Source organism: Macrotis lagotis, chromosome 1, assembly GCF_037893015.1.
Source record: "Macrotis lagotis isolate mMagLag1 chromosome 1, bilby.v1.9.chrom.fasta, whole genome shotgun sequence".
NCBI lineage: Eukaryota > Metazoa > Chordata > Mammalia > Peramelemorphia > Peramelidae > Macrotis > Macrotis lagotis.
Genome location: NC_133658.1, coordinates 157,652,901 through 157,665,046, shown reverse-complemented (window position 1 = coordinate 157,665,046; position 12,146 = coordinate 157,652,901). Strand labels below are relative to the sequence as shown.

Sequence of the window (12,146 nt, the reverse complement as noted above, 5' to 3'; positions counted from 1 at the left end):
GGATGCTTGTAATATTTTCTCTATGACTTGGGAGTTCTGAAACTTGGCTATGATATTCCTGGGGGTTGTTTTTTTTTATCTCTTTCTCCGAGATCGGTGGATTCTCTACATTTCTGTTTTGCCCTCTGCTTCTAGGATAGCAGGGCAATTTTCCTGTAGTAATTTTTTGAAAATGACGTCAAGGCTCTTTTCCTGATCATGACTTTTAGGTATTCCAATAATTTTTAAATTATCTTTCCTAAATCTGTTTTCCATATCAGTTGTTTTTTCAATGAAATGTTTCACATTTTCTTCTAATTTTTCATTCTTTTGGTTTTGAAGCATCGTGTCCTGATTTCTCATAAAATTAGCAGCCCCCCTCAGTTCCATCCTGCACCTGAAGGATTTGTTTTCCTCAGAGAACTTTCTTATCTTTTTTCCATCTGGCCAATTCTGCTTTTTAAAGCATTCTTCTCCTCAATAACTTTTTGAACTGTTTTATCCATTTGACCTATGCTGGTTTTTAACACACTATTTTCTTTAGCATTTTTGGGGATCTCCTTGACTCAGCTGCTAACTTCTTTTTCAGGTTTTTCCTGCATCTCTCTCGTTTCTTTTCCTAATTTTTCTTCTATCTTCCCTCACTTGATTTTCAAAGTCTTTTTTTGGGCTCTGTCATAGCCTGAGTCCAATTTCTGTTTTTCTTGGAGTCTTTAGATGCAAGAGCTTGTACTCTCTCATCTTCAGAATGAATTTTTTGATCCTTCTTGGGATCATAGGCAAAATATTTCTCAATGCTGTTCCTCTTTTTTTCTCTGCTTACTCATTTTCCCAGCCTATGCCTGGTTTGGGGGTACTTCCTGAGCTTTTGAGTATTATTGGGACACCCCCCCCCAATGATGCCCCTGTGTGAGTCTCTGACCACAAACACACCCCTCTGCCATGGGGCTGAGGTGGGGGGGGGGGGGCCCTGAACTGCGATCAGGATCTGAATGTGGTTAGAGCCCCAGAGTCCTGTTCCAGGCACAGAGGACAGAGCTCAGCAGTCTCTCTCCACTCCCCTCCCTAGGCTCAGCAATCAGCCTGGGGGCTCTTTCTCACAGGCTCTGCCTGCTTCCGGTTTCTGCATCCTGGCTGCCCTGGCCACTCTGCTCGCCGAGTGCCCCGAGGGCTGGGCTTCACACACTCACTCTGGCAGAGGCCCCCTGCTGATCCCACAAGTTGTGCCTAGTGCTCCATGGGGTGTAGGTCAGGAAACTGCCCCCGCTGCCATGAGCCATGGCTCCCAGTGCTCTGGAGCTGCCTCTGGAAGGCTGAAGTTCCTTCTCTCTGGGGGGCCACCCCTCTAACCACGTAGAGTGGAGCCTTTCTGCTCTTTTCCAGGTTACCTTGGGTTGGAGAACTGCCTCACTGCCTATGTGGATTCTGTCTCTCAAAAATTTAGTTAAGAATCCTTAGTTTTATAAGTTTGGAAATATTGGAGAGAGAGCACCTAAGAAAAGATACGCTCCTGTTGCCATCTTGCCCCCCCAATATTGTTAATAAAAATCAAAGCTTAAAAACGTCATTTGAAATGTCATCTTCCCTGTTTAAAAATTATTACCTGTATTCTCTGATTATGCAAAGGTGATCCACTGAACATATCATCATGATCATCCTTAGGTAGTTGTTCTAGGAAATCTCTCATCTGCTGTTTTCTTTTTAGAGTTCCCACTCTAGCAGTTATCCTTACAGGTTGGTTTATATCAGTGTCAACTTCTGTGCCTTAGATTCATGCAAAGATTTAGGTAAGAATTTGATTAGTCATGCTATTTGCTCTAGAAAGTAACTTTAATAAAATCTAAAATTTGCATACACACATACAGTAAACTCAGTTTCTGATGACTTGCTTCTTCCTCTAATACACTATTCTATGTGGAAGGTTGGTATCCTACTGATGCTATGACCTGTAATTAGGGAGTAGAAAGGCAGAAAAGGAAGGTGTTGGACTTCAGCAAAGAAATGGATATTGGCAAGAAGGATGTAAAGTTCTTTATGAAATATAAAAAAAAATAGGGTCCTTACACAAATTATGAAAATGTATACATTCACATGTATTAATTATGTTGATAATAGTTACCACCAGAAACTCATTAAGGTATGTTAGCTATTGAATTAACTGTAGTTTAAGACTGTAGTAGTCATAAGGCAAAATTTAGTATCATTAAATATTTCTTAAGTGCCTACTATGAGTTGAGCACTGTGCTCTAAGAGGGCAGTCCTGATCCCTCAAGGAACTGACTATCTCATCCACTTCTATACATGTTGCTTCTCCTTACAGGTAATTCTTAGTTTCTTGAGCACACCTAGGGAGGGGTGATGTTAACCACACTGGGGGAAACTATTGGCTGGGGGAAACTATTGGCTAAGCTCTAGTCATCATAGACTGACTGTAGCTTCACTAAATAATGGACCCAAACCTGAATTCAGATGACTTCTGAACAACCCTCTTCCTGGGTCATTGTATACAACTGGGGCTGATACTAATAAGAAAAGTCCAATGGAGAAAACTCAAACTAAACTAGGCTTTAAAAGGCAATGTGGGTTGACTACATGATTTCTAAGGTCCCTACCAGTTACAAAATTCAAAGATTTCAAGAAAACCAAAGTTGGGAATTGGGAATTTAATTTGGAATCAGAAAAACAAGAGTTGAGTATCAAAGGGAAAAACAAATATGCACTGAAACAGTTGAGTTTTCAAATAATTCAAATTCATAGCTATCCTGGGTTGCCCTGTTGAGACCACATAAACTCTACTACTGGTTACCATTTAAGACTTTGAGGCTGGGTACCATTTTCTTGATGGCACGTTTCCGAGAACTTTTCCCTAGGTGATCTTCCATATGCTTCTTCTGGGATTCCTCAGCATTTCGAAGATCCCTAGTTGTAGCTACGTTCCCCCGAAAACCACGTTTTTGCTTTGGCACAGGTGACCAAGTCCTATGGAAGGCAAACACCGTAAAAGTAATTTGCAACCAAAGAAGTCAAAAACTATCAAAAATTGAAGAATCCAAATTCTATTTATTTATAAATTATATAAATAAGTGATTGTTTCTCTTTTTTTGTAAAACTGCCTCAAGAAAGTTGATTACATCCTCTTAATAATTCATCTAATTCCATTTGCTTTTTCCTTATTGGTAAAAGAAAACTTACAATCTTCCTTACAATAATTCTGTTCATACATGGAAACATTTATTAAACTTCCCTTTCTTTAATAATCAACCCAATGAAGCAGCTTTGTGGTCCTAAAGTTATCTTTGTTTGCCTTGAACTAGGCACATTACTCTAAATAAGTATTGTGTGAAGTTAGTTCCAGATTTCAATCCACTATACATGAATTTCACTATTATGTTTTCTTTTAATCAACATTTTAGAGAAAACATTCAATAAAAAAAGTAAAATATTAAATTAACTACTTACCCTTGAAACTTCTGTAACTCCTTCTCAGTCCAGTTTTCCTCTTTAATTAAATCTGGAAAACACTCCAAAGGCTGCTCCTTTGTTCTTCTAGATCCTATCACCTCTACTACTGAAAACTTTCTCCTATTATCAATCTTCTGAATAATTTTGTTAGAAGAAGAGGTTGGTTTCTTTGTCTTAGAGTGATCATCTTTATCACTCTCTTCACTTGCATGTTCTAATATTACCGGGCTTTTCCTATTATCTTTCCGTTTGCACTTTAACAAGTCAACAGTTTTCTTGGTAGCTTTCTGTCTTGTTTTCATGCCAACTTGAGTCTTCTTTCTGGATTCCTCTTCGGTTTCACTTTCTTGACTAGAGAGCTCTGTAATCTTGGTTTGAATTTTGGAGGATGAAATATATCCAGAAGGTTCATTTCCCTTCAGTCTTGAAGACCTTTTTATTTTTCTCTCAGAGTCAGCATATATGTCAGCATCTTCCTCATCCTCACTTTTGTATTCTAAGCTATTTCCAAATGTCTTTTCCAAAGACCTTAAAAATCTTTTGTTTTTATTTTTCCTTAAATCAGCTTTGGTGCCACCATTTTCTACTTTATTCCTTGGTAAAGCAAGTTCTGTGATTCTTTTTATGGTGTCCAATGACAAATTATGATCTTTACATTTTTGCTCCAATACTTTTCTAGATCTCATTGGTGTTAACGTGACAGTAAGTTTCTTTTCTATATTATTCATACATTCCATTTTTTCTGTATCTGAAAGAAACTCTTCCTTTGAAGACTCTGTATCACTGGATTCAATCAGCTCTTGGGTGGTGTCTTTAATTACGTTCTTTTTTACTTAAAAAAATTCATCACTTAAATATATTAGAAACACATTTAAATTAAAAAAACAAAAGTTTCAAAGTATTTCATAACTAATAACTAAAATACATGAATCTTAAGCAGTGTTATTTAATATTATATTTGGTATTGAGCAATAGGCTACCATAGCCCTTGGTGACAATATCCCCCCTCAAAAGACACCTTTTTTCCTAATAAAAGTAGATATAAATTTTAAGTCTACATTGTCTATACTAATAAATGAATAAAAAAGCATGTAGTAAGTATTACTATACTATGTCTATACTAATATTAATAATAGCACAATACTACATATAATACTGGTAAAAGGGGCAGCTAGGTGGTGCAATAGATAGAGCACCGGCCTTGGAGTCAGGAGTGCCTGGGTTCAAATCTGACCTCAGACACTTAATTACCTAGCTGTGTGGCCTTGGGCAAGCCACTTAATCCCATTGCCTTGAAAAATCTAAAAAGAAAAAAGACATCTATAATACTGGTGAAAGAAATTGATTTTTTTTAAATCAAAGGATTCATACTCTAATGGGGGAGACAAAAGATATAGTAAATTTCAGTTGGAAGTCAGAAAGGTCTACAGGGTACAGCAGAAATGCAACTGGTAATTTATCTTCTTTAGTATTATTTTCAACAATGAAATCTTATCATTTCTGATGATGAAGAACCATATGGACTATTACCAAATAGATAAAAGTTTGATCTGGTTAAAATTCTGCAATTTAAAAGAAATTCAGTTTTATAAAAGTATATATCTGATAAAATGGGCTAAGAGCATATTAAAACTAAGTTCAAGGGAATTGCAATAATTAGTTTGTAATAAATATTGCTAAAAAGGAAATTGTGAAGAGTTTAAGATCAATGTTTTTATTGTGAACATAGTTTTGTCTTTGGCTCACTACAAGCTATCATTTCCAGTATAACTCCATAACAACAGTCTATCATTATTAAGATTTCCCCCTCTATAATTTAAAAACAACATAAAACCCTGTCTTAGTGTTTTCAAGGGCAGGCTGGCTGTTCTTCAGGTTTCTGTGAGAGATAATCCTTCATATCATGCCTATTTGATTATAGGTATACCCCTAAGGGTGGGTTATGCTCTCATGTCCTTTCATTTGTGAAATCAGCCCACCTTAGGTCCAATTATCACTTCTATGCAGATGATGCCCAGGTCTATATATCCAGTGCTGGTTACCCTGAAGAACTCTAGTCCCCCATCCCCAGCTGTTTAGAACTGGTTTACTATAGGCATTTTAAGTTTAATATATCTAGGACAGAACTCATGTTTTCCTCCAAATACTCCTCTCTAAAAAAGGGTACCACTATCCTTCCAGCCCCTAGGGTTGCAACATAGATGTCAATGATAAAACCCTCACTCCAACACTCACATGATAATATCTGGACTATTTCTACCTCTCCACATCTCTGGTGTACGCCCATCCTCTCTCTCTCTTAGGCTCTTATCACCTCTTGTCAGAACTACTGCAATAGGCTATTTAGTCTTCTTTCTTCTCATCTTTCCCCAAAATTTTCAGTGACTTTTCTAATGGACATGACTATATCAACACTGTTCTGTCATCAAATGCAGACTTTTTTTAACCATCTTTATCACCCTTGTCGACCTTTCCAAATGTTTGTATACACACTGCTTATTCCTCACACAGAATGCTCCATCTTTTTATTTCATCTCTGCCTGATCCTCATGCCTGGCATGTACTCCCTACCCACCTGTGGTACCTGGATTTGGGATCCTCCTGCCTTAAACTACTTTCAATATAGTTTATGTTTTGTGCATATAGTGATGTATATAAGCTGTATCCCCTCACTAGAATGTAAGTTCCTTTAAAGCAGAATCATAGATCTAGATGTAAAAAAGAACTCTGAGGTCATTAAGTCCCAACCCCTCATCTTTTAGTCAAGGAAACTGAAGTGCAAGCAGGTTAAGTGATTATACTAATTCAAATAGGTGTCAAGAATTTTGAACCCAGGTCTTTTGCCTACAGAGTATTCTTTCATGATACTTCCCAGCCCCCCTGCCTCATTCTTGTCTTGATTTGGAGTCAAAAGGACATCAGTTCCTGAATCTTCTGTTTACTGTGTTTTATGACCTTGAATAAATCATCTTATCCTTCTGGGTCTAAGTTCCATCCTAACCATGCCTTATGAATGTCGATTGCAAAACATTCAAATTTTTTTAAGATATAAAAATAAATAAGTCAAATTAAGCTCCTACAATGTGCTGTACATTGCACTAAGCTCTGGGGATTTGAAGGAAAGTCCCTTTTCTTGAACATTTTATAATCTAATCTGACATATATAAAGTAAGCTACATACAGAATAAACAGAAAATAATTGACAGAGGATGGACATCGAGGTGGTGCAGAGAATTTGAGTTTGAGTCAGGAAGACTCAACTTCTTAAGTTTAAGGCTGGTCTCAGACACTTATTAGCTGTGAGACCCTAGGCAAGTCCTTTAACTCTGCCTCAGTTACGTCATCCATGAAATGAGCAGGTGAAGGAAATGGTAAACCACTTCAATGCTTTTGCCACGGAAACCTTAAAAGCATTTAAAAAAAGACTCAAGATTGAAAAAGGATTTTAGTTGGGACTTGAAAGAAGGCCGGGGGGGGTCAGTAGGTGGAATTGAAAAAAAGAGAGTGTGTTCCAGGTATGAGGGATAGACAGACAAAATTCCCAGAGTCAAGAAATGGAGTATCTTAGTTGTTCTGTAAATAGCAAGAAACTCAAGTGTCCCTGGATGAAGGAAATCAGTGGGGAGTAGGGTGTAGGACGACTGGAGAGGTGGGAGGGAGCTAGTTGACAATAGTCTTTTGAGTGCTGAACAGTTCATTTTATATTTGGTCCTGGGAGCCATTGGAGTTTGTTGAGTAGGAGAATAATCAGCCCTGCACCATAGGAAAGTGACTTAAATGGTCAAATGGAGGATGGAGTGGAATATAGATACTGCAGGTGGACATACCTACCAGGAGGCTTTTGCAGTAACCTAGGCTTGCCCCAGGGTAGTGGTAAAATCAGAGGAGAGAAGGTATTTGAGAGATGTTTAAAAGGAGACTTTGACAGGCCTTGGCTACAGTCTGGATGAAGGGCGAGAGATGATACGGAGTTGAAGACAACTCAGGTGGTGAACTTCAAGAACAAGGAGGCTGGGAGAGGGTCTAGGGGAAAGATAATGCATTTTTCTCTCCCTCTCCCTTGAAAAAGATTATCCCTGGGGCAGCTACCTTGCACAATAGAGTACTAGCCCTGGAGTCAGGAGGAACTGAGTTCAAATAGGGCCTCAGCCAACTTAATTACTTAGCTGTCAATTAATCCTACTGCCCTGTAAAAAAAAAAAAAGAAAAAATATCCTTATAAAAATATGAATAATTAAGCAAAATATATTTCCATTTTGGCCATGTCCAGAAAACATCTATCTGTTCTTTGAGTCCCTCTTGGGCAGTGGCTAACACATTTCTCCACATGTCACTTTTATATTCACTTTCTTTTACCTGCCCTTGTTTCCACATTCTGGACATGCCTTAAAAGAAAAAGTCAATATTCCCTATACATAAAAAGTGCACTCTAGACAACTCCCCCTTTTTTTGCTCATCAAAAACTGTTTCCTTTTGTGGCTTTAGAAAGTCACAACAAGTTCCTCCTGGATAATCAGTAGCTTCAATAGCTATTGAAGCATTTTTTTTAAAAATGCACAGAAGGGTCAGAAGGAAACACAGAAAAGCAAACAAGAGTATATTATATATATATATTACATGCCATAGTACAAATTTGTGGCTTTTTTATTCTTTTTTGGGGGGGGGGTGTTTAATAAAACTTCCTTCTAAGTCTACGTCGGATCCTCTAATCATCTTTTCTCTCTCAAATCAAGGATGTATATCCAGTTTTATTTTCCTCTATCATCAATTATAGGAAGGAAAGTCATTTTTCCTGCTGCTTATATGTCAAAAAAAGGAGTTTCTTCTTTTTTTTTGTAAGAATTGGATATAGATTGCTTAATAATAATAATAAAGATAACACAAAATTTTCCTCTAAGAAACTTTAAAACAGTGCCCTAAAATGAATTATGGAGCAGTGAAACCATTTTTCTAGCTCAAGGCAATTTGGAAAGGTCTGCTATAGTGGAAGAATTGACTATATAGTCCAAATCAGACAACGCTAGAGCATAGTAAACCAACAACTGGTTGGGAAGCTAGCAAATATGTCTTGGGCACAACGGAATCTGGAGATCACAGGTGGTAAGAAAGTCAGACAACTGATGAGAAGATTATAGGGGTCCCTTTGCTGGCAGTGGGTGCAGGACTCTGGTCAAAGTCCTGGGTTGCAGTCCCAGGGTGAGGAGTACTAGCACACCAGGACTTGCAGCCACAAGGGTAGAGAGAATCTGGTCCCAGTTCTAGCCCAAAACAAGAATACTTGTGGTCACTCAGAAATCAGAGAAAATGCCAGAAAAGTAGTAATCATAGTAATCATACCTCCCCTTAAAGAACTGGAAACTTTCAGATTCTTAGAACTAGCTCTGAAAAGAACAGTGCCAAAAAACCCGAAGCTTAAGTTCAAAGTCATGAAATAGGCTGGAAAAATGAGTAAAAACAACAGAAATCTTCACAGAAGTTATTATGGTGAGAGGGATGATCAAAAGGCAAAACAAGTTAAATCCAAATCCTCAGAGTATTTTTTTTGCAAGGCAATGGGGTTAAGTGACTTGCCCAAGGCCACACAGCTAGGTAATTATTAAATGTCTGAGGGCAAATTTGAACTCCGGTACTCCTGACTCCTGACTCCAAGACTAGTGCTCTATCCACTGTGCTACCTAGCAGCCCTCTGAAGGAGTATTTTTAAAAAGAAAAGAAATGAGAATGATGCAGCACATCAACAGTTAACACCTTAAAAAACAGAACAGTCCAGAAAAGGTCTACCTAGCTGTGTGGCCTTGGGCAAACCACTTAACCCCATTTGTCTTGCCAAAAAAAAGTAAAAAAAAAAAAAAAATAAAACACTGAAGAGAAGAACTCTTTAAAATGCAGAATTGGCCAAAATGGAAGAGGAAGTACAGAAGCTTTAATTCCTTAAAAATTAAAACTGGGCAAGTGGAAGCTGATAGCTGCAGCAAATAACAAGAAATATCTCATTGGAAATTAGACTGATGAGAAATAAAAGAATTATCAGACTACAGGGTCCTGGGGCCAGGAGGATCTGAGTTCAAATGCAGCCTTAAGATACTTTATACTTACTTTATGACCTTGGGTAAGACACTTAACTTCACTGCCCCACAACAACCAAAAGAAAAAAACAATTATTAGACCATTTGAACATCATGATCAAAAAATGAGCCTTGACATTCTAAAAGAAATTTTATTTTTTTATCTTTTATCTTTTAATCAAGTAATACCACTACAAATCTGTAATCCAAGGGAATTTTTTAAAGGGGCAAGTTGACAGGGGAGGTGAACTTATATGTACAACAATATTCCTGATATTCTAGAGCCAGAGGGTAAAATAGAAATTGAAAGAATTCACCAATCACTTCCTGAAAGGGATCCTAAAATGAAAACTCCCAGGAACATTATAGCTAATTTCTAGAGTTCCCAGGTCTAGGAGAAAAGATTGTATGTAGCCAAAAAAAAAAAAAAAAAAAAAAATAACCCAAACCCAATTCAAACATCATGGGAACTTGAATTACCATCAAGAATCACCTCCCAGCGGAGCCAAGATGGCGACATGAAGGGATGAGTCTTAGGAGCTCTCTGATAAAAACTCATAAACTAAAGGACTCTAACTAAACTTTCGAGAGACAGAACCCACAAAGGGAACCGGTGAGGCAGTTCTCCTACTCAAGGTAACCTGGAAAAAAACAGAAAGGCGCTGCTCCCGGGGGTCGGAGGGGCTGCCTGCCAGAGGGGTGGCCCACCAGAGCCAAAGAACTTCAGCCTCCCAGAGTCAGCCCCAGGGTGCTGGGAGCCGCAGCTCTGCGTGGGAGTCTCCTGAGCTGCACCCCGGGGAGCACTGGGCACAAAGTGGGGGAACAGAGGGGGGACTTCTGCCAGAGTGAGCACTTGGAGCCCAGCCCTCAGGGCACACAGTAAGCAGCTTGGTCTTTCAGCAGCCCAGAGCAGGAAACAGAAGCAGGCAGAGCCCTTAAGCAGGAGCCCCCAGGGCATGAGCCCACTGAGCTGAGGGAGGGGAGTGGAGAGAGAGAGAGCTCTGTCCTCTGCCCCTGGAACAGGACTCTGGGGCTCTGACCACATTCAGATCCTGATCCCTGTCTAGGCCCCCAAATAGAACAACAGGGCCCCGCCCCTACCCCAGCCCCGTGGCAGAGAGGGGTGCTTATGGTCATTCACAGACCAGGAGGGAGGACAGAGCCTCACACACTGAGACCCTTGTGGGAGTGTCCCAAAAGCTCAGGAAGCACCCCCAAAAACAGGCTTAGGCTGGGAAAATGAACAAGCAAAGAAACAAGAGGAAGACCATTGAGAAATATTTTGCAAATGAGCCCAAGAAGGATCAAAATACTCAGTCTGAAGATGAGGAAGCACAAGCTCCTGCATCTAAAGACTCCAAGAAAAACAGAAATTGGGCTCAGGCTATGATAGAGCTCAAAAAAGACTTTGAAAATCAAATGAGGGAGTTGGAAGAAAAACTGGGAAAAGAAAGGAGAGAGATGCAGGAAAAACATGAAAATGAAGTCAGCAGCTTAGTCAAGGAAATCCAAAAAAATAGCATGCTAAAAAACAGCTTAGGTCAAATGAATAAAACAGTTCAAAAAGTTATTGAGAAGAATGCTTTAAAAAGCAAAATTGGCCAGATGGAAAAAGAGATAAGAAAACTCTCTGAGGAGAACAAATCCTTCAGACAAAGAATAGAATTCACAGGGAAATTGATGAATTTAACAAAAATCAGGAATCAATACTTCAAAACCAAAAAAAATGAAAAATTAGAAGGAAATGTGAAATATCTCATTGAAAAAACAACTGATATGGAAAACAGACTTAGAAAAGATAATTTGAAAATTATTGGAATACCTGAAAGTCATGATCAGGAAAAGAGCCTTGACATCATTTTTCAAAGAATTACTACAGGAAAATTGCCCTGATATTCTAGAAGCAGAGGGCAAAATAGAAATGGAGAGAATCCACAGATCCCCTTGAGAAAGAGATCCCAAAAAACCAACCCCCAGGAATATTATAGCCAAGTTCCAGAACTCCCAAGTCAAAGAGAAAATATTACAAGCAGCCAGAAGGACACAGTTCAAATATCATGGAGCTGCAGTCAGGATCACTCAGGACTTAGCAGCATCTACATTGGAAGCTTGCAGGGCTTGGAATACAATATACCGGAAGGCAAAAGAGCTTAGAATGCAGCCAAGAATGAACTACCCAGCAAGGCTGAATGTCCTCTTCCAGGGAAAAAGATAGACTTTCAATGAACCAGGGGAATTTCAAATGTTCCTTTTGGAATGGCCAGAGCTGAACAGAAGGTTTGATCTTCAGATACAGGACTCAGGTGAAGCATAGAGATTGGAGGAGAGGAAAATAGGAGGGACTTAATGAGGATGAACTGCATGTATAGAAAAATGATACTGATAATATTCATATGAACCATCTCAGTTAATAGAGCAGGTAGAGAGAGCTTTTATAGTTGAAGCACAGGAGAAAGCTGAATTCGAAGATAAAATATGGTGTAAAAATGGAGTCAATAGAAAAAAAGGGAAATGGAATGGGAGAAAGAAAAAGGAGAGGGGGAATAGTCCAAGATATTTCACATAATAAGATTTTTTTTTATTACAATGAGCTACTGCAATGATATGGAAGGGGGAAGGCAAGGGGGAATGAGGGAACCT

At 38.8% G+C, this 12,146-nt stretch overlaps 1 protein-coding gene and 1 long non-coding RNA gene across 16 annotated transcripts in view; one reads left to right on the top strand and one right to left on the bottom strand.

Annotated features, from left to right (window-relative positions):
- LOC141504308 (mis18-binding protein 1-like) overlaps nt 1-12,146 on the bottom strand; it is a 56,718-nt gene that overhangs the window by 10,299 nt on the left and 34,273 nt on the right. For 5 of the 8 annotated variants that reach the window (XR_012473271.1, XM_074209243.1, XM_074209244.1 and 2 more), the window contains exons 11-13: nt 3,439-4,273; nt 2,786-2,958; nt 1,583-1,743 (exon numbers count right to left, since the gene is read on the bottom strand). Coding sequence is in view for 7 of the 8 variants with exons in the window: in XM_074209243.1 (XP_074065344.1) it covers nt 1,583-1,743; nt 2,786-2,958; nt 3,439-4,273 (1,169 nt within the window). In the remaining variant the exon portion in view is untranslated. Of the gene's footprint in view, nt 1-1,582; nt 1,744-1,842; nt 1,926-2,785; nt 2,959-3,438; nt 4,274-12,146 lie in introns of those variants that run through there. The other 3 variants (XM_074209246.1, XM_074209247.1, XM_074209248.1) reach the window with 3 other exon arrangements.
- The window catches only part of LOC141504319 (uncharacterized), an 82,794-nt gene that overhangs the window by 50,219 nt on the left and 20,429 nt on the right, over nt 1-12,146 (top strand). The window lies entirely within an intron of this gene.